This window comes from Emydura macquarii, unplaced genomic scaffold, assembly GCF_026122565.2.
Source record: "Emydura macquarii macquarii isolate MOO-44397 ecotype Brisbane River unplaced genomic scaffold, CSIRO-AGI_Emac_v2 contig_1110, whole genome shotgun sequence".
Lineage (NCBI taxonomy): Eukaryota > Metazoa > Chordata > Testudines > Chelidae > Emydura > Emydura macquarii.
The window spans coordinates 211,811-233,202 of NW_027131247.1; the positions used below are offsets into that span (position 1 = coordinate 211,811).

General features: G+C 64.8%; 1 protein-coding gene across 1 annotated transcript; it reads right to left on the reverse strand.

The window, feature by feature from the left end:
- Positions 1–501: 501 nt before the first annotated feature.
- AEBP1 (AE binding protein 1) lies at positions 502–20,821 on the reverse strand. Its single transcript, XM_067545802.1, is given in 22 exon segments — positions 502–1,686; positions 2,126–2,225; positions 2,297–2,436; positions 2,811–3,156; positions 3,372–3,551; positions 3,912–4,108; positions 4,516–4,639; positions 5,033–5,121; positions 5,414–5,558; positions 5,932–6,016; positions 6,482–6,621; positions 6,711–6,820; positions 7,001–7,075; positions 8,657–8,749; positions 9,029–9,118; positions 10,075–10,152; positions 10,647–10,736; positions 11,597–11,668; positions 12,429–12,494; positions 15,909–16,161; positions 16,164–16,420; positions 19,590–20,821. Coding segments are annotated over 22 exon segments (3,534 nt in total). The 5' UTR covers positions 19,849–20,821; the 3' UTR covers positions 502–1,141.
- Positions 20,822–21,392: the final 571 nt, after the last annotated feature.

The following is a 21,392-nucleotide window of genomic DNA, read 5'->3' on the forward strand; positions in this document are numbered from 1 at the left end:
GGCCAAAGCCCAGCTCCAGCACAGGCAGCTCTCGCCGGGGCAGTGGTTAGGGCAGGCACCTGCAATGTTGGTGGAGTGGGTTCAAGTCACTGGTAGCAGCCTTTCATTTGGCCAGCGAGCGCCCTCAGCCCTTCCTGTTGGAGCCCTTCCATGTGACTTAACTCTGCATCAGGGCAGCCCTAGGGTTAGGATCACTCTATAGTCCAGTGGTTTGGCAGCTTCTATTAAAAGATGTGGGAGCGCCGTGGAGTTCCTAGTTCAAATCCTACTCTCACCCTTTTGAAGGGCTTTGAATACAGATGTCCAAACTCCCAGGCCACCGCAGAGGTGGGAGATTCATGTTTAAGTTGCTTTTGCTGGAGACCCTGCTCTTGGGGATTTAAACAAGGGTGCCCTACCTCTGGTGGGGTGGGGTGGGGTGGGGGGTAATGGCCCCGCCTCACAGAGTTTTGTGGCCGAGAAGCGGGGAGCAGCCGGGCAGATTGCCGTGAAACTCAGCAGTTATGGTAGGGCCGAATTCTGGGGGCCTCATGACATGACACGAGCGTGGCCTGCTCACTCAGCCTCCAGCTGACCTGATGGCATCAAAGCAGGTGACTTCCTCGAACAGGGAGGCACAAATGAATACAGGTGGGGGGGGGGCACATACCCCAGCCCCAAGCCGCCCCCTGCAACCTCTGAGGGAGAGGACAAAGCCGGCGCCTTTTCCAAAGTAGCTGGATTTATTGGTGTACCAGGAACGGCGCGGAGGACCCCAGCTGCCCCTGCCTCCCGGGCCTGCCCCGGAGAGGAGCCCAGCTCTGCCGTGCAGCTTCCCTGCAGGGCCGGGTCCCGCCCCGCCCCTCCCTCGCTCTCTGAGCCTGGCCAGCGGCTGGTGCTGCCCGGTCTCAAGGGGCTGCCGTTTTTCCCTGCCCAGAAGGGACAGGCGCTCCCGTCCCCAGCCCCATGCGGGCAGCTGCGTCCCCCCTGTACTCCTAGCAAGCGGCGCGGTGAGAGCCTGGCGTGGAAGCAGGAGGCCGGTGGGTGCTGAGTGCTGGGACAGCAGCAGGCTGCTCGGAGCCTCGGGGCTCCAGAGGCAGACGGACGGGGCCGGGTGCTAGCGTCCGGGCTGGGCCTTAGGCAGCAGCGACAGGAACGCCTCCTAATCGCCAAAGTTCACGGTGTAGGTCTCCGCCGTGGTCAGGGGCTGCGCAGTCCCTGTGCCCGTCTCACCGGCCTCCGTCTCCAGCTCCACCAGCGGCTCCGTCACCGGCTCCAGCTCGGTGTAGGTCTCGGTCGCCCAGGTGGCAGCGGTGGGTGGCTGTTGGCTCCAGGGGGCGGAGGTGGTGCTGCTGAAGACGAAGGGGAGGGTGGGGGTGGGGGGGGCGCTGGTGGCGGGGGTGGTGGCGTTCAGCTGGCGCTGGCGCATCTGTTGGCGGAGCCGCATGCGGTGCCGCATGCGCAAGCGGAGCCGCATGCGTTCCCGGGGCGTCAGGGGCCGGCCGGCCGGGCCGCGCCGGTTCCCGTTCATGGCCATGATCTCCCGGATGCGTTTCCAGTTGGAGCGCGAGAGGATGAAGTTGCACTGGGTGGCCCCGATGTCGTACAAGACGCTGCAGGTTTTGACGCTGGGGTTGTAGCCCTCGGCTCTGGCCACCACGCGGTACTCGCCCGGGTTCAGGATGCGCCAGTAATCCCCACCGCTGGCTGCAAGGGCACCGGGGGGCAAGGTGAGCGGAGCATGTGGGGCAGGGGCCGGGGGCTGCAGGGTTTTGCCCAGCACCGTGCTGGAAAGAGGCATAACCGCCCCCCCCTTCCCCTGTGGCCTTTGCAGATTCTTGCCATGGGGCCAGGCCAGGTCTAGGCAGCCGGCACCCACTGCACGATGCCTGCTGGGGCTGGGCTATGGGCTAAGTGCAGGTGGATGTGGAGCCAGCACCTGGGGCGGGCACAGGCTGGGTGCCAAGGCTGGGTGCAGGGGGAGGGTGGTCCACAGGCTGGGTTCCCACGGTGGAAGGGACGGGAATAGCCCCAGGCCAAGGTGGGCACAGGTGAGGGGGTGCAAAGCGGGTGCAGAGGGGGGCCCAGGCTGAGTGTGGAGGGGGGCCCAGGCCAGGTGCCCACGCAGTAGCGGGAGGGGCCGTACCTGTTTTCACGTGGTGGTTGATCCCTCCCACGGCGATGGTGGCGTTGGCGATGGGGTCCCCCTGCTGGTCCGTCACCACCCCTTTAATGCCTCGATGCACCTGCAGGGAGAAGCACCGTTAGCCCCCGGGGGCTGGCTGCAGGGCCCCCCCTCGATCCCCCCAGACCCCACCTGCTCCATGAAGGTGAGCAGCGACTCCTTGTTGTTTTCCCACTCCTGCGGCAGCTGGCTCTCGTGCGGGAACTTGTCGCAGCCCAGGTAGACGGAGAGCTCCAGGCAGTTGGTGTGCAGGTAGCTGAAGTCGTTCAGGGCTGGAAGAGCAGAGACGGGGACGAGCCATCAGCCCTGGCCGGGGAAGGGCTCAGCCTGGCCCCCCCCCCCACACACACATGCTGCCCGTGGGAGGGGGCGGCTGGGTCCCTAGGGCAGGCAGCGGGGCTCTGCTGCCCCTGGTCCGGATGAAGCAGGGGAGCTGCAGGCCGGGGCAGGGGGTTGGGAGGGGACGGGGAAAGGCCGGCCGGTGCTGACAGACCCCCCAAGGAGTTGCCCCCCCCAGGAGCTACGGGAAGGGGGGCTGGGCCCCCTGGCAGGTGGGGCCTTGAGATGGAAAACGTGTGGAGGGGACGATGCTGGGGCGGCCTGGCCCCCCCGGCACCGCTGGCCCACCCCCATCCTCCCCACTCACTGCCGGCGCGGGGCCGCCACTTGGCGCCGCTGACGATGCCCATGCCGTTGGTCACGTCCTGGGTGTGGCAGCCCCCGCGGAAGGTCTCGCTCAGGGTGAGGTGGGCCGAGGCGTAGGAGATGGCCAGCCAGCGGAAGACAGCGTGGTCCGGGGTCTCCTGCGCCTCCGGGTTCTCCTCCTCGTAGTCGTCCGGCGGCCGCGCCGGCGCCGGCGCCTCCCCCTCGTGGGGCGGCCGCTCCGTGTCGTAGGGGTAGGACACCAGCTTCTCCCCACCCTGCAGGTTGGCTCCCAGCACGAAGGGGTTCTTCTCCATCCAGGCGAGGATGGCACGCACCTCCACGGCCACCTGGGGGTCGGGCAGAGCCGGAGTCCATGGGCAAGGCGCTCCGTGCCGCCTGCCCCAGGCAGAGCCACCCTGCCCAGCAGCTCCACCGTCCGCCGGCCATCACCCACCCCTCCGGCCTGCCCGCCAGCCCTGCTGCCTGCTTGGGGGCGTGCGGGGTTCCCGGCCCTCGCCCGCTGCAGGCAGCCCCAGCGCGGCCCCCCCCCCGGGGCACTCACGTTGGCGTCCTCGGCCAGGTACTGCTCCGGGAGGGGGATGTGGTGGTTGGGGACCCGGTGCGGGACCCACTTGCGCTCCTCGGCTGCCCACAGCACGCTGGCGAGGTCGGGGAAGTTCTCGAAGAGGTCGTAGCCTTCCTCGTTCCAGTGGCCCAGCGCCCAGTTCCCCAGCTCCGAGCCCTGCGGGGACGGGCACCACCCGCTCAGTCGCACGCCCCTGGCAGCTGGCACCAGCCCCGACGCCCCCTGCCCTGCCCTGCCCTGCCCTGCCCAGGAGGGCTGGGCCCCACGGAGCCTGAGGTGGCTTCCCTGGACCCCGTCCCCTCGGAGCGTCAGCAGGGCCCTCCCGCCGCCACCCTGGCCCCCTACGCTCTGCCCCACAGCGCGCGCTCTGCTCCCAATCACCCCCGGAGCCCCGTGCCCGAGCAGCCAGTCCCTGCACCCAGCCACCCCACTGCATCGCCCCGGCCAGACTGACGTCCCAGCGCGGCGGGACACGGGGCCAGGGCCGGGGCGGCCGGCGGGGGGGGGTCCTCTCACCACCTGGCTGGCGATCTCGTAGCCGTCCGGGTTGAGGGAGGGCACGAGGTGGATGCGGGTCTCGGACACCAGGCTGCGCACGCGGGGGTTCCCGTCCTGGTGCTCCTTGCACAGGAACTGCATCAGCAGCAGCAGCAGCTCCCGGCCCAGCGCCTCGTTGCCATGCAGCCCGGCCGTGTAGCGGAACTCGGGCTCCCCTGCGCGGAGAGGGCGCCGGGGTCACGGCCACGGCCCGGCACGGCAAGGTGGGGGTCACGATGCCCAGCCGCCCGCAGAACAGGCTCAAGGCACCCGGGGGCCTCTCCTAGCCCCTCCTTGCCCTGCACTGGGACTCAGGGGAGCCGACGCTGCCAGGGTCCCACCTGTGGCCCAGGGCTGCCCCCTCACCAGCAGGAGAGACACCCTCCCATCCCTGGGGGGCACCCTGGGGGCTGGCAGGGCGACACGCCCAGGAGGCCGGTGCTGCCAGCTCCTGCCCCGCGCCATGCAGCGGCCGGGTGCTTTGCTGCGCCAAAATCCCCAGGCTGCCCCCACCCCATGGCCCGTGCCCCCACTGCCAGCCCTGCAGCCTCCGCCCCACTGCCCCCAGCCGCCCCCGCCTCACCCAGCTCGTGCTCCCCCGGCTTGTCCGAGATCTCCATGGCGTAGATCTTCAGGCCGCGGACGCTCTTGCCGATGTTGTAGATGCGCGTGATGCTGGGGCACTCCTCATTCACCACCTTCATGAGCTGCGGGAAGCAGGGAGGCCGTGAGCAGAGCTGGGGCAGGAGAGACCCAGGAGAGGCGCCAGGTTTGATCCCGCCCGGGCTGTGCGTTACACTGGGGCCGATGGAGAAGCCCGGCCGAAGGTGGGGGGCCAGCCCCTGGCAAGGATTCTGCCAGGAGGGGCTGAGCGACCCATTGCCCGAGACACGGGGCTGGCTGGAGCACTAGGAATGAGAGCGAATGGCTCTGGCTGACGGGACCAGGACCTGATGGGGCAGGGGCCAGGGCAGTGGGTTCCCTGGACGTGCCCGGCGGGGGCAGCACACCGGGCTCCGAATGGCTCTGCCAGGAGTCCCCTGCAGCGCTGGGGGGGAAGGCGACCATGCACCCACTTCCCCAGGGGTTCGCACACACACCTGCCGCATGTCCTTGTAGCTGTGGTGGCGGAAGTCCAAGCTGTCGGTGGACGTCACCTCGTTCTGTTGGCTGTAATAGCTGCTGACGGCTGGGGCGGGGGCAGAGAGTCACCGGTCAGACACACGCCGCAGTGACCCGCTCGCCCAGCGCCCAGGAGCGCGGCCCTGGCTACAAGACGGACCCTCCCGCCTAGCCCCTCGCAGCAAGCTGCCCCTGCCAGCGGGGACTCAGCACTGGCACGGCCCGGGGCTCCGGTGTGGAACCAGCCACCCGTCCCCCAGGCCAGCAGCTCAATTTCCCCAGCAGCAGTCTGCCCAGGCAGGGCTCGTGGGCCGGTCCCGCCTGCCCCATGCCCCAGGCCCCCTGTGCCGGTCTCTTACTGGAGAGGGGGCAGCCCAGCACCTCCAGCCGCATGCAGAGGCTCCCGTTCCAGGTCTGCGGGTAAACCCGGAGGAAGCGCGCGACCATGGGCTCCGGGAACTCGGTCAGCACCGGCGTGTCCTTGTCCACGTTCCCGTGGAAGAGCTGCGGGGAGAGGCCGACAGGCAGCGTCAGCCGCAGCACCGAGACACACGGCCCCTGGGGGGGCAGGACGGAGCAAGCCCCCCATGCTTTGCCAGTACTCCTTCATCCCGACCCCCAGTCCCAGGCTCCCCCCAGTTCCCACCTGCAGCCCCCCTGCTATCCCAGAGCTGTCCTTCACCCCCAGGCGGGACCATCCCATGCGTCCATGGGTGACTTATAAACGCCCCCCCCCCCATTACTCCCTGGGTCCCTCCCTCCATGGGACAGGCCCCAGCACGCCCAGCCCTGCGGGAGTTACGGCCGCCGTGTCCCAGCTGGCAGGGTGGGGCTGGTTGGGGGACCAGGCTGGGGAGGGGTGACCCGGGGCACGTACCATCTCCTCGTAGCCGTTGGAGTACATCACCCAGGACTGGCTGTCGTTGCTGAAGCCCACGTAGAAGGCAGTGACAAAATCATCACTGGGGAAAGGAGGAGAACGGGGGGCGGGGCTCAGTAGCCGTGGGGAGTGGACAGGGGTGGGGGCAGGGAGTCTCCCCTGGGGGGGGGGGGGGGGGGGGGGGCGCAATGGGGATCTGGCCCTCAGCCGCAGCACACGCCAGGGAGGGATCAGAGCACAGGGGGGGCCAGCCCACCCAGCCTCACAGTCCCGGCCCATGGGCACAGGGCCTGTCCGCATCCAGCGCCATGTGTGACCCCAACCCGCCGCCACTGGCATTGCATGGAGCCCCTGGCCATGGCCTGGCCCAGACATACTGGATCTGGGCCCCCCCCCCACCAGGGCCCGGCCCAGACATACTGGATCTGGGCCCCCCCCCCACCAGGGCCCAGCCCGGACATACTGGATCTGGGCCCCCCCCCACCAGGGCCCGGCCCGGACATACTGGATCTGGGCCCCCCCCCACCAGGGCCCGGCCCGGACATACTGGATCTGGGAGTCCCGGCCCTGCGTGATGACCCCTGTGAATTTCGTGGTTCTCCGGGTGTCCACCTCAATCCAGTGTGCCCGGGTGTCGTCCTCCGCGCACCAGGCACCGTCGAAGAAGTCGTCCTCGTTGGGGCCAGCCTGGGGGGGGGGCAGAGGGGAGAGGCTAATGGCGGTGGGGGGAGACCCCAGGGCCAGCTGGGAGGGGGCGGGCGAAGCGCTGCCCCTACCTGCATGTTGAGCCGCCCGCGCTGCGCGCCCAGGCCGTGGCGGAGCATGGACGAGGCCAGGATCTGGTCATCCTCAATGCGGTGGGACTCCATCCCGATGGGGGGGCACTCTGCAAGGCAGGGGGGGCAGCCCCCGCGTGACCGGGGGGCAGCCGGGAGCTGCCCTCCCCAGCTCACCTCTCTGCTGGCCCCTTCCTTCCCCGGCTCAGCACCACCCCTGCCCAGGAGCATCCCCTGCGCGGCCCGCTGCTGGGGGCGGAGGGGCTGGGGGAGCCGGGCAGGTCACTCACTTGTTTTCTCCTCTGGGGGCGTCAATCTGTCCTCATCCGTCTCCCACTTCTTCTGTCCCGTCTTCTTCGGCTTCCCTGCAGGCGGTGGGGGGGTTAGCGAGAGAGACAGGGGGAGGACGCCGCGTCTGGGGCTGGGCTCTGAGGGTGCCAGGCAGGGGCACGGAGCTGAGGTGGGACGGGGGCGAATTGTCCTGCCCTCCTTGGTAGCTGAGAAAGGCCAGAGCAGCGGAAGGGCTGGGGGAATCCTGCGCCTGTCTCTCGACGCTCCCGCTAGCAGGGCCCTGGGGCCTGAGCACCTGGAAATGCCATAGCAGGGCCAGGGCGGGGAGCACGGGTGGGGGGCAGTAAGAGGCGGGGGAGAGAGGAAGGCTCGGGGGGGACCAGGGCAGGAGGTGGAGGGGGATTGCCCTTGGCTGCTGGAGGGCTCTAAAAATCAGAGTCCCGGAGCCGGGCCCCTGCCAGGGGGTGTTGGCCAAAATCTTGTTTTTGAAAAAGACATGAAAGAACAGAGCCACAAACACGTCCCCCCCCCCCACCAAAAGGCATCTCAGCCCGACACCCTGTAACTTGAATCAAAAGTTAAAACCTCAACTGACTCCTATTGTTTTACCCTTGGCAGTGTTCACTTACTTTCTATACGTCTGTCTGTCTTAAGACCATCTTATCTGTCAATTTTACTATTTACCCACTTTCAATAACCGACCTCATGGTAAAAGACACGGTCAAAAATGAAATAAGGTTTGCTTTAAGAATAATAGGTGAGTTCTTCAGCTAGGAGTTGGCCCTGAGTGATTGGAGTGTGAATGGCTGAGCAACTGAGGTGGGTGAAGACAGGAAGGGTGACTGAACAATTGGTCTGCGTGAGGGATGTCGAAACAGACATGAAGAAAACACCGGCCTCACCTAAAACACTTGAGGAAAGAAGAAAGAAGCAAAGCTGATCAAATGGCCGAAGAGGAGCCCACCCTGATGACTTTGGAGCCAGCCCATTTCAAAGGACAAAATCTGATCAGGCTTGCAACAATGTGGGTGATGGAGGATCACACCAAGAATGCAGATACAGCCTGACAGGGCAAAACCCATAGACTGACCTGGGGTCCTTTCCCTATAAAATGGGACACGAAGATGAAGGCTGGAGGTTCGGGTCTACACCATCACACCAGCCAGGAGCACCAGTGCGCATCGGCAGAACCTTGCTCCTCAACCTCATGCTCTAGTCACCTGGCCAGTGACTGCCACGAGCCCCAAGAGGCTGGTAACTATGACATCTGTGAGACCCCTTGTCTGTCTGTCTGTCCCTGTCAGTGTGTGTGAGTGTGAATGAAAGCATCAATTGAAAGGTGTGTCTCTGTAATTGCAGTATTGATACAATGTTAATCCTGTTTTCATTATTAGTACTGCTGTTTCACTAAGCAAAGCACAATATTGATGTTATCACAGTGTTGATACTTTTCTTTCCTTTGATACTATTTACCAAATGTCTGTGCTCACAATAAACGTGGCTTGTTGCCTTATCCCCTGAAAAGATCCTGTGACATTTGTTATTTGGGTAACAGGGGTCGGGGTACAGAGCCCTGGAGCCGGGCCCTGCCAGGGGGTCGGGGTACGGCCTGGCTGCAGACAGGGCCTGGCTCAGGGATGCAGCTCTGCACACACCTTTCCGCTCCTTGCTCTTCTCCGTCCACTTGTCCTCGTCCGTCTCCACGTCCTCCTCCTCCTCCTTGCTGCTGCCGCCTTTCTTGGGCTTCCCTGCTCCGGGAGGGGAGAGTGGCGGGGTCAGGGGCAGGGTCCAGGTGACCCCTCCCTCGGAGGGAGCCAGGCTGGTGGGTTCCTTCTGCCCCGATGGCTGGAGCGCTGCATCCCTGGGGATCCCCAGGGCAGCAAGTGGCCGTGGCCAGCTGGAAGAAGGGAGCCCACGGGGCCCAGGGTTTGCTCTACTGGAAAGGGTGCCTGGCCCCCCCCCACAATGAACCCGGCCCTGCCCCATGTGTACCCAGCATTGCCCCATCGGGGCAGCCCCCTCCTTACGTGGCTTGAGTCGCTCCTCGTCCGTCTCCATCTCGCCTTCGCCCTCTGTCTTGCCGGGGAACTTCTTGGGCTGGGGCAGGCCGTATTCCACTGCGGGCGAGAGAGGGGTGCGCTGAGGGGCTCCAGCCCCCCGGGAGGGGGCACACGGGGCCACCGCCAAATGCAGCGCGGGGGGGGGAGGGGGAACACAGCAGGGCCATCTGACCCTGCCCTGAGTCACAGCCCTCTGGATGGGCTGGTGCATCTGTGAGCACCCGGGGTGGGTGGGTAGGGGGGATGCTGGCTGTCCCCCAGCCGGCCCATCATGCCCACTGGGCCTGCAGGCACTGGCTGTGGGTGGCAGCAGAGGGCCTGGGTGGGGGCATGTTCATATGGGGCCCAGGCTGGGGGAGGGACGCCCACGGTGTCTGAGAGCAGGGCAGGGCAGGGGGCGGAGAGGCAGGGCTGAGTACTGGGTGGGGCATAGGGTTGCCAGCTTTCTAATTACTGAAAACCAGACACCCCCCCCGACCCTGCCCCTTGCCCCCAGACTCTGCCCCAGCCCCCTCTCCATGCTGGCACCGCTACCCCTCCTCTCTGTGTCCCGGGACTCACCTGCCACCCACACAGCCGGGCTGGGAGCCACGGGGCACAGCGGGGTGGGCGGGGGAGGATGGCTGGGGCCGGGGCAGAGAAGCCAGGCCACAGTGGGGCAGAGAGCGGGTTGGTCCCTGGAGAGAGGGGCCGGGGCAATTGGGGCACAGCAGGCTGGGGGCAGGATTTCCCCTCTCCAGGTAGCCGGTGCCGGTGCCAGCCACCACCCTCTGTCTGCAGCTGGGCCCAGCAGCTGCTCCGGCCTCCCCTCCCCAGCTGCTGCTGGTCCCGCGCCCCCAGTGGCAGGGGCCGGTTACTGCGGGTGACCCGACTTGGAGGGCCCGGTTCCCTTTCCGGCCGGACACCCCGCAAGCCTAGGGCGGGCGGAGGCTGGGTGCAGGGGCGGGAGGCCGAGCGCTGGGGGGAGAGGGGCTGGGGGCCGGGGACCCCGTCCTGCGGTGGCCGGCACTCACTGTCGTCGTAGTCCGGCAGGGGTGGCCCCTCGTCGTAGTCCCTCTCTGCAGGCGGAGGGGGCGGCTCCACGGGCGGCTCTGCAGGGCAAGGGGACAGGCTGCATGAGCCCCCGGGGGGGGCACTGCCAGGGCTGGGGCAAGCATGGTCCGGGGCAGGGCAGGCGAGGGGCCTTCCAGAGGACAGATCACGCTCCAGCCCCCCACCCCGCCAGAATAGCTGTGGTGTGGGAACCCCCCACTGAGCAGGGACCGTGGGTCGCAGATGTGTGGCTACGGGCCACGAGCAGGGTACTCGGCCCCGGGCACGTCTCCCTGGGGGCACGGCCCCACGGCTCCCTGGGCTGCAGCTCCTGCGGGCCGCACGGGAAGGGACCCGAGCCGGTGGGGCGGCTGGGCGTTGGCACGAGAAGCGGGCACCTGCACCCACGCCTCTGACCAGCGGGCACACGGCCAGCCCCCTGCTCGGATGTGGGGCAGCCCCAGGCCCGTCCGGGGGTGGCCCACTCGGGGCGTTTTCTTCCCCATCAGCCCCCCCCAGTCCCCTTCTGCCCCAGCGCCGGAGCAAAACGTACTTGGCTTCTCCTCCACCTCCAACCGGGGCCTCTCGGGTTTCTTCCTGCTGGGAGGTTTCCTGGGTTTCTGCTGCTGCCGGACGTATTCGACTGGGGGGGAAGGAACTTGGATTCGTCACTGTCCCGCGGCTACAGGGAGGGGCTGGGGGCTCGAACCCAGGGGCTTCTCCTGGGCTCGGGGCAGGGGGCTCCCACGTGGCACGAGGAGCTGAGTGGCTGGAAGGGGGCAGATCAGGCTGGATCCTGGCATCCTTACCCTGAGGGCAGCGGCCTTAACCACCCCATGGCACGGAGGGCCCGATCCCTGCCTGGCACCGTGGGCATAACTTTCACCTGTCCCAAGTCCAACGAGGGCCTTTTCCCCCTGCTCAGCCCTGGCGCTGGGGGTCAGGCCCCTTGGGACTTTGGCCCGCAGGGTGCCAGGTGTTTAAGAGCCCTCCTACAGGACCCCAGCACTGGGGCAGTTGGGCAGGGGCTGTCGTGTGTCCCAGGCCCCGCACTGCAGCAGGATATGCCCTGCCGGGGAAGCGAGCTCTGGATTCGAATGGCGCGGCAGGGGCTCCGGTCACCAGCACAGCCCCCAGCAGCTGCCGAGCCAGGCCTGCGCTGTGGGGGGACCCGGGCGGCAGAGCCCTGCCCTCTGCTCGGTTCCTGTGCCCCAGCCAGCCCTGGCCAACAGAGCGAGACCAGCCCGTGTGCTGGCCCAGGGCTGGGCTGGGGGGCGCTGGGCCGAGGAGAGCAAGAGGCGGGCGCGGCCGAGAGGGAGGCGAGGAAAGGGGAGGATGCCTGGCACCACGGCTACAGAGGAGGGGTTGTGCCGCCCCACGGGATACACTGGCGGCCCCTTCTCCTTGGTGCAGGGGGCAGTCCCCGGATCAGGGGCCCAGGCGGGGAGCAGGGCTCTGGGCGGAGGGGCCAGGCCCGCGGGGAGGCCGCAGTGGGGCCCGTACAGTCCTCGTAGTCCTCCCGCTCAATCTGCTCATTGTAGTCCAGCGTGGGCGGCTCCGGCTCTTCCGTCATCGCTGCGGGGGGAGAGACGGACACGGTCACCGGCCGTGGAGGGGCTGGGCTGGGGTGCGGGGACGTGGCAGGGGCTGCTCTCCGCTGCACCAAGCCGGGACCAAGCCGTGGGCAGGAGAGGGCAGCGCAGTCCTGGCTACGGCTGGACAACCCCCCTCCGCCCCCCTTCCACTGCATCAGGGCCGCAGGGGCAGTCCCACGGGACGGGCCAGGGCCGAGGGCTCCCAGAGACTCCCCCGCCCGCCCCCAGGCCAAGGGGCCGCAGCCCGGTACCCTAGAAAGGACACCGGCTTCACGCTGGGGAACTGGAGGGTGCCACGGCTGGGGAGCAGACCCCGTGCAGCTGGGAACTCATCTAGGAACAGATCCCGGTGGCTGGGCTTGGAGGGGTCATAGAACCATAGAAGACGAGGGTTGGCAGGGACCTCAGGAGGCATCTAGTCCAACCCCTGCTCAAAGCCGGACCAACCCCCACTAAGCCAGGGCTGTGTCAAGCCAGGCCTTAGAAACCCCATTGGGCCAGGCGCCGTCCCACCATGCCAGGGCCCCTGCACCCGCCCATGCACCGCCCAGCTGCCCGCTCGCCGCACAGCCCCCATGCCACCCCCCAGCTCTCAGCAGCGCATGCTGGTCCCGCTGAGCTGCTCCAGCTGCAGCCGGCGCCCGGGCTCCCGGGCCCTACGGAGACGTGGCCACCCCCATGCAAGGTGCCAGGGCACGAGCCGCAGCGCAGACGGTGCCACCCCCCCCCCTCGCTCTTACTCCGGCGCCTGCTTGGCTCCTGTTCTTCAGCCCAGCTCGGCTCGGACGTCTCCTCTGGGAAGTCTGCTGGAAAACACAGGACCGGAGCTCAGAGCGCTGGGAGCGGGATGACCCAGCCTGGGGCTCGGGGACGGCGTGGGGCTGGGCGCGAACAGCCCCCTTGATCCGAGCGGGGAGAGCGGTGCACGGACCCGGCCGGGCAAAGGGCTTGCCACTCGGGGCTGGGGGGGGGGGCCAGGACCGAGTGAGGGGCGAGCAGTCAGTCCCTGTGTGCAGAGGAAGCTCAATACCTGGGGGGGAGGGTCCTGCTCCGTACCCATGGGGGGGCTCAGTAGCTGGTGCCAGAGGGGTCAGTTCTAGGTCGATGGATGGAGCCCAGAGCCGCCCGCTGAGTTGGGCACTCCGGGAGTCAGGGCAGTGGCGGGTGTGTCGCTGGCCCGGGGGGGTCGTGTGCACTTAGCGGATGGGATTGTTTGGAGCCCCCGAGGCCCCGCGTTGTTCCTTCCAACTATTGCTGCTGGGTCAGGCAAAGCAGAACAGCTTCAACAACTGGCAACGTGCAGGGGAGCCTAAGCCAGGGACGGAGGAGATGGCAGGTGACTGCTGAGGCCTGCGGAAAGTGACGAGGAAATGGGGCCGGCAGGGACAGGGTTAAAAATGCCTGGCCCTTTGGGGGAAATGCCCTTGACAGCTCACGAGAGGATTGGGCCAGCAACATGGCGAGAACGGGGCAGGCCAGGAACGCTAATAGCATAACTGTTACGCCAAACCTGGTGGTTTTGTTGAGTGGAAGGGGGGCTACATCTTAGAAACCGCCTCCTCCCCTTCCAGGCTTCTCTTACTCAGCAGATGTTTGCTGAGGTTGCGGAAATTCGACCAAATCGCCTCTCCGCTAAGCCCCTGGGCACGGCAGAGGGTTTCCGCTTTTATAAATAGAATCAAACAGAAAACAAAATAATTCCCGAAACTGTGGCTGGAAGAAGGAAATTAGCAGCTCGCTGCCAGCTTGGAGGGAGTTGAAATGGTGTATTCGGTTACTGGATGGTTTGCAAGACGAAGCAATTAGCCGCTGCTGCTTTAACTCTAAAATGTGCACCAGAAATTGTTTTACCAACAGAGACAGCTGCTAAAAACGCTAGGATGCTTAAGCGGCATTGTCTTAGCTAGGCGACAAATGAACCGGAGGTCAGTCAAAAATGGACAGGGGTCTGCATGCTCCAGTGGGAAACAGTCCCTCCTTGCAAATGATCGTTGGTTCACGGCCAAGCCCTGCAGAAGCTGCAACAAACTGGCGCATGGACCAGTGATGTGCAAAAAGCACAACCCCCATCTCACAAGAACAATCCCAGGGGCTTTCATTCAGCTTGCCAGGGACAGCATGGAGCCCATGGAGAATGCTGGGGCATCTCTCCAAAAGTCTGGGTAACAGTAAACAAAGGATATTTGGATTTCTTTACATGTGGACAGAGCAAGACATAAAATGGAGCTGGCTACCAGGTCTGCTGTATCTGTGATTTCACAGCAGGATAATCCAAGGCTATTTAAAGAGGGGACGCTGCAGAAAACTCAGTGCGACTGAAAACATAAAGGCCCAGACCTTCGAAGTTATTTAGGTGCCTAATTCCCGTTGATTTCAAAATGCCTGTAGATTTACAAAACTCCGTGGCCGCTGGCCCGAAACAAACCTCTTGGAGAAGGCCGACCACGTCAAAACGGATGAAAGCAAAAATGGTGAAGAGGGAAAAACTCCCACATTTTGCCAAGCTTGTCCCGTGTGTTTTGCGCTAGAGAGAGGCAGAACTTCTGCATGTACAGGATGGCAGAGTTATCCCCCAGGTCAGCTGGAGAGAATGGAGTGGCCAGTGATATAGAGGAACAGGGCAGATTTCAAGTATGGCCTGAAGATCAGTATCCTGAGGCTAGAAGAAAGGCTGTATTCACATCGTTAGCAGGTGGGAGGCATTTCTCCGAGATGGACCAAGCCCTAGTCTATCTACAAATGGGGATTGAAGACAAGTACTGCACAGGTAACACACACAAGGACTTATTCCAATATAACTGGCTGCTCTTTGGAACAGCATCCACCCATGCTGTCTGGAAGCGAGCTACAGACCAGCCATGAGAGGGCATTGCTCATGCTCAGCGTGACTGCTCACAAGAGCTAATGGTGAGGAACATCTGGAGAACCTGCCCTCGGGGGTTCTGAGTCTGGATGTGGGTTTGGGGCAAACAAGGAGAAATGTGATTTCTTTCCAAGATTCAGTTGCCTATGGCGGCCGGTCCGTTGACAAAAACCGGGCTGTATAGCTGAAGCCGTCCTTACGGCCTCCCAACCACAAAACGTCTCCCAACACCATTCTGGTCAGCCATTGCCAACCGGTCTCACTTCACATAGCGGCCGTGTTCTGAGCTGCTACGTAATGGACAGAAGTGGTGTTGGTCTATCGCTTGCCTCCCTCACCAACAGAAGTTGGTCCAAACAAAGATATCACCTCCCCTGCTTTGTCTCCCAATGACGTTAGCGTGTGCTGCCATATTCTGTGTGCTTTCAACTAGTTCAGTGCGGAGGGCCGGGACTCGGCTGCTCTAGGACGGGAGTAATGGAGCCTAATTCACATCCGAAGATGTCAAACAAACATGGCACCTCAGCTCCTCACCCTCCTGGTACAGAGACATTCAAGCAAGCGACCTGGCCTCTGACCCCCGATAACGGTGGCTTACCACACAAGATGGCAAATTTCCTACTGGCTGAAAGGAAGGCAGTCCATGCCACTGCAAACAGATGCCAGTGATGTTGTTTACGGAATGTAATTTAGGGTCTCACCTGGATTGGTTGAACCTGGATGTTCATCAGAACCAGATGGATGTGATTATTTGTGGCCATGCGATCAGACTGCATAACTCTCACGTGGGCGAGAAAATCTTAGTGAGAGGGACCAAGCTAACTGGGGGAACCCTGGACTGGCCCTAGTCCTCTGCCTTAGCGGAGAGAAATGGCACCGAACGAACATGTCACGGAGAAGACACGTGAACCAGCCCTGAAGCACGAGTGCCACAACACTGACGCCTCTTGAAAATACCAAGCCGGAACACGGCCAAAGGCAGTGACAACCCCAGCGAGCCCGGGGTCCCCGTGTTTCTACTCCACGTGACACGCAGCGAAGCAAGGAGAGGACGCTGACCCCGCTACCCGCCTCAGACGCCGTCCTGATGCCTACAAGACGTTCTCCAAGGGGAAGCCGGCAGCCACTTTTCAGGCTGGCCGTGGGGCATGTCGGGGGTGGAGGGACACTTACAGATTCTTGGTCATGTCCTAAAGGGGCAGGAGCCCATCGTGTATAGCAATTGGGGCGTCACCCTTGGGGTCTGGGGGCTCTGGGGAGGCGGCGGGCGATGGGGAAAGGCAGGGAGGTGCGGGGGGCAGGCAGGCGCCATGTGCTGAGTGACAGGTGACCCCGTCAGTCAAGCACTAGCACTTACCTTTGTCCTGTTCCTCATACGCCCGGGATTTCTCCTCTTCCTCGTCATAGGGCCAGGGGATTGTGGGAGGCTCGGGCACGCCGTAATCCTTTTCAGCTGGGGGCGGAATCAGAGGTCTCTCCTCCTCCTCGGCAGGCCGGCTGTGGGGTGGCGTCTCAGGCCTCCTCTCGCCAGACGGCTTCTTGGTGGCCTTGGGGCGCTTCTCCTTGGGCTTCTTGGTGGCCTTGGGGGGCTTCTCCTTGGGCTTCTTGGTGGGCTGGGGGGCTTCTCCTTGGGCTTCTTGGTGGTCTGGGGGAGCTTCTCCTTGGGCTTCTTGGTGGTCTGGGGGAGCTTCTCCTTGGGCTTCTTGGAGCCCTTGGATGGCTTCTCCTTGGGCTTCTTGGTGGCCTTGGGTGGCCTCTCCTTGGGCTTCTTGGTGGCCTTGGGTGGCCTCTCCTTGGGCTTCTTGGTGGGCTGGGTGGGCTTCTCCTTTTTCCCTTTCTTAGGTTTCTCTTTCACCTTCCCAGTTGCCCCTGTATAAAAGGAACGAGTCAGCCCCCCCTGGAGCCCAGCCCCTTCCCCGTCAGGGCGACAGCACCACCCAACCCACCGAGCTGGGCCCCGGGGTGCCATTGAACCCAGCCATGCTCTCTTGCAGCCAGGCTCTTCCCCTGCCCCTCAGTGGGACAGCAAACAATAGCCCCGGGGGATTTCCGATGCCCACAGCCCGCGGGGCACCCTGCAGCACAGCCTCTGCGTCCGGGCAGCCCCACGGAGGACGTTCCACGTAATGCACCAAATTTCAGCTCCAGGTCCCCCTGGCCTGTCCGGGGAGCAGCTGGAGGGGTGGATGAGGTGCCGGGGTTGAAGGACTGGGTGTGGGGGGCTGGCGCTGGAGGAACGGGAGCCGGGAAGTGGGTGGCTGCTCAGGTCAGTGGGTGCTGGGGGTGGGTGTTATCTGTGGGGGTGGGCCCAGCTGGCTTGGGGAGGGGGGCGAGCAGGGAGTTGACACCAGTATCTGTCCCCTTCCTTTGTGCGGGTGCTGGCCCCCGCCACTCCTTCCTGGCCCGACGGGGCCGTGGGCAAACGCCGGGCATCATTGCCCCTGTGGCGGTGCCCAGAGACTTTGGTCGGGCGCTGTTGTGCTGGGCACTGCACGACACAGACCCGGCCGCGCCAGCGTTGCCAGCTCTCAGGGGAACAGGGAACAGCTGAGGGGGGAGAAGCGGAGCGGCACGGGGAGGGGGCCTTGCCCGCGGGCCCCTTGCAGGCTGGTGTGTGATGCAGGGGGCACTCCAGGAGGCGGGGGGTGTGTGGGGCATGGCATCAGGGTGGGGGCTCTGAGATCTCCCCGGGCAGCCCCGGCCCAGGGCCGCGGCGAGCTCCAGCCAGACGGGGAGGCCTGGCTCCGGCCCCGTGACTCAGGGGCTGCCAGGAAGGGGAGGAGGTTGCTGAGTAACGGCCCCGCGGCTGCCGCCAGCTCATTCCAGAGCGCTGAGCGGCAGCCTTCCCACGGCCAGGGATGCGTGAGCAGAGCGGGCCCAGCTCCGGGCTGGGATTTGTGTCCACCCCCTGCAACGTGCATCCAGGGAGGAGCGGGCCCCGGTGTGGAGGACACAACAACCAAGGCTCCCTCCTCTGCCTCGCCCCCTCTGCCTCCGGGTGCAGCCCTGTTTTGGGCACAGGCGGAGTCGGACTTCCTCAGTCACCGCCCGCCCTCGACAGCCAGTGGCTGCCCCCACACCTGACCCTGCAGGTTCCTGACAAAATGATCCGCGAGGGAAGCCATCGTTGGGCTCCAGGGTTAACGGCTCCCTGCGCTGGATGGGACGGTTCACACCTCCCCAGGCACCTACCCTCACCCCCGAGCCCTGCCCTTGGGTGACAGGCCTGTGTCCGGCCCATTAGGGGCCGTGTCAGCTGTCTTGGGCGGGCCTTCCTGTCCCGCTCGGGGCCCCAAGCAGGGGGCCCGGCCCTCTCCCTGGACAAGCTGCCATAGCCCCATAAATGGAGCAGAATGGATTGAGACAAGCCGCCGAGCAGAGAAACCTCGCTCCTGAGGGCTGGGCCGGCAGCGAAAGCCAGGCAGGCCTTGGCCTGGAAAAGCTGACGGGCCGGAGAGGGCAGCCCAGGGGAGCCGCCTTGCCATGGGCACGGCTACCCCTTTCCTCACAGCTCTGCCAGTGACCCTCAGTCCTGACCCCCTGTTATCCCAGCCTGACCCAGCTCCTGGCACTGGTGGGACGGCAGCGCAAAGCTCCCCCGGCCAGGACTGACTCGACACTTGATTCCTGCAGCTCTTCCACCCCACGCTGGGGCTGAGAGCGCAGGGAAGCGAGCCCCACCTCCCAGGCCAGCTGCCCTCCGCAGATCCGGGGCCTGCTCCCAGCCAGGGGGGAGCCCTGGTAAAGGCACCAGCCCCCACAGAGCGCGGGGATGAGGATGCAGGCGGGAGAGGACGGAGCTAGGGGCCAGATGAAAGTTTTCCATCACGACCATATAGAAATTTTCCACTAAACCGTGTTTTTGCAAAAAAACCCAAAGCCCAACACCTGCAAGACTGGGATCCTGAAACGCCAGCGCGGTGCTCCATGGGAGATGTAGTTCAGTTGCCTCACTCCCCTTTTCTCCTCAATGGCCAAGCTCCCCAGGAGACTTCATCTCCCATGATGCTCCACAGCCCTATGACTACCATGCCCCCGGGAGCCTGTGGTGCATCATGGGAGACGTAGTCAGATCTGGGGGCCAGGCCCCTGGCGGCCAATGGGAGGACGAGGCACCCAAACGACAACTCCCATGAGCAGGAGGGAGTGCAGGGGAACGTGTGGGGCACCCCTTTCTGAATCCAAATGTTGGGGGGGGAGGGTTGATTTTTTTCACTGAAAAACTGACATTTTTCCAGGTCTCAGTCACACGGCCCGTGTGGTGGGTTCATGCTGCGACCACCCGGGGAGTTGCAGCTGGAGATCAGCCTCCAGCATGGACAGCCAGGGGTCGGGGAAGGCTAAAGGGCACCTCCTGCCAGCCCCCAGGAAAGCTGCATTGTGGGGCTGTGCTGAGGCTAAGAGTTGAAGCAGGAATGCACACAAACACACGCATGCACAGAACCACACGCACACATGCATGCACGCACACACACACACAAACACACGTGTGCACACAACCATACAAACACACACACATGCAGGCACACAAACACACATGGAGCCATACACACACACATGCACACACACACACACACACACACACATGCATGTACACAAACACACTCCCATGCATGTACACAAACACACTCCCATGCATGTACCCTACACACACACGGGGCACCATCCCCAGAGGCAGTAACCAGCCATGTTTATTACCTGACAGGGCTACAGCCCACGCCTGAGGGCCAGGGACCCCCCATCTGCTCCCACAGGCTTCCCACCCCTTCTCTTGCAGCATCCGGGGCTGCCGCTGTCAGAGACTGGGCCCTGGGCAGGGCAGACCCCGGCTCTGAGCCAGGCTGGCCAGCCCCCACGGCTGGGGATCCCTGGAGCACCCACCTGCCTGGGGTGAGGGGAAGGGATGCTGGCTGCTGCACTCCCCAGCTCCTCTGCCCCAGGGGCACCCAGGGGGCTGGGCAGGGCAGGATCGGGCCCAGTAGCGCTAGATGGGGCAGGATGGGGTCCTCCACGCCCAGGTTGCTCTCAGGCCCCTTACCTTCTTCCACCTCCGTGGGGGCCTTGTCTGCCTTGTCCATCTCCGCAGGCGTCAGCCTCCCTTGCGGCTGGGGGGGCTCCTCCAGCCCCCGCCCCCCGCCTTCCTCCTCGGCCTCGGGGTCGACCTCCCGCAAGAAGCCCTGCAGGAACTCCTCGATCTCATCGTCCGTCAGCACCGTCTGGGGCTGCCCCGGCCCGGGGCTCAGCACCCCCAGGAGCAGGCAGAGCAGCGGCAGGCGGCAGGCTCCGCCGAGCCCCATGGCTGCCTCGCGCCCCCCGGGGGGGCTATGGCGAAGGCAGCAAGCCTGGAGTCCCGGAAAGCGCAGACCCCGCCCGGCTCACCTGGCCTCTGGGCTGGCAGGCGGCGCCGGGGAAGGGCAGGCTCTTGAAGCGGTCTGGGGTTCCCCTTTCCTTCGGGGCAGCCAGGCCTCTGGGCTCCCCGGGCAGGCGGCAGGGTCTGGCTGCGGCGCAGGACGGGGCTTCTGGAGCCGGCGGTGGAATGCGCTGCTGACGGGGGGGCGGAGGGAGCCAGAGCCAGCCCCAAAGAATGCGGCTCTGCACAGCTGGGCTTAATTCAGACCAGAAGGTTGCGGCTGAGTCAGTTTTGAAGTCGGAGGCAGCAAGCCAAGGGCTGGGAGCCAGCCGGCCCCCACGACGCCCTGGCGAGGTTGCCCCTCCACATCCAAAGGTGGGGGGGGGTGGTCCCAGCTGGGCCGTACAGACCGGTCCAATGTGGCCGGTGGTCGCGGCAGACAGCCCTCGCTGTCACCCTGCTGCCCCCACCGGTGTCTCCAGCTCCCCCCACGCAGAGGGGGCGTCAGCCGTGCAGCTCCCTGCACTCGGTAGCCGGGAGCCCTCTGTCCCCCTGCGATCTGGGGGGTCGATCCAGCAGCAGCGGGCTAGCGAGCGCCTTCCCCTCTCCCCAACAGCTGTCGGAGTGGAAGCCTGGCTGGTTCTGCAGAGGAAACCAAAGCCAGCCTCCCCGTCCCATTTCCAGGGGAGGGTGGATCAGAGAGGGCAGTGCCGTTCGCTGTAACCCCATCCTGCCTGGGGAAAGGGAGACCAGGCAGAACAGGACCAGCAGAGACTGGCCGGCTGCAATCTGCGCCTGGGGGCTGGCCAGGGAGCAGCGTGGGAGAGAGCCAGCGCTGGGACGGGCCGCTGGGACGTCCCCTCTGCGGCTCCTCATCATGCCACCCTGCCTCTCCTGCCGGCAGAGTGAGCAAGACAAGGTGCCCAGGATGCCAGCCCAGTGCCAAACGCAGGAGTCCCAGGGAAGATCTGATCTCAGCCAGCCACAGGCCGGATGGCTCCACATCCCTGCAGAGGAAGGAGCAGGTTCTCCCCAAATACACCCAGCAGAGGTGGTGATCGGGGGGCCCAAAGCCCAGGATTCTGTAGGGCTGCGGCTGGACCCCTGGATTTTGTCTGGATTCCTGGATTTTGTGGCCCGTCAGTTTCCATGCCAGGTCCTCCGGCCTCGGTGGCCAGCACAGGATTCGGTGGCCTCCGGTGCAGCAGATGGGAAATTCTGTGCATTAATGACAATGGAGGGAGTCCCTCTGTGCAGCGGGCCCCCGGCTGGATCGCCAGCTCCATACGGTGTACACGCTCTCTGTAAGCTGCTGCGTTTGTATGGACGCGGCATGACTGCGTCATGGGAGCCGTCAGGGAGAGCTTGCATGGCAGCTGGGGAGAGACATCAACGGCCTGGCACCTACGAAGGCATCAGGAGATGGCGGGAGAAGACATTAGCTGGCTCTTTCTGCTAAAATCATCAAGTTCGTAACCCCCCTAGGGCAGC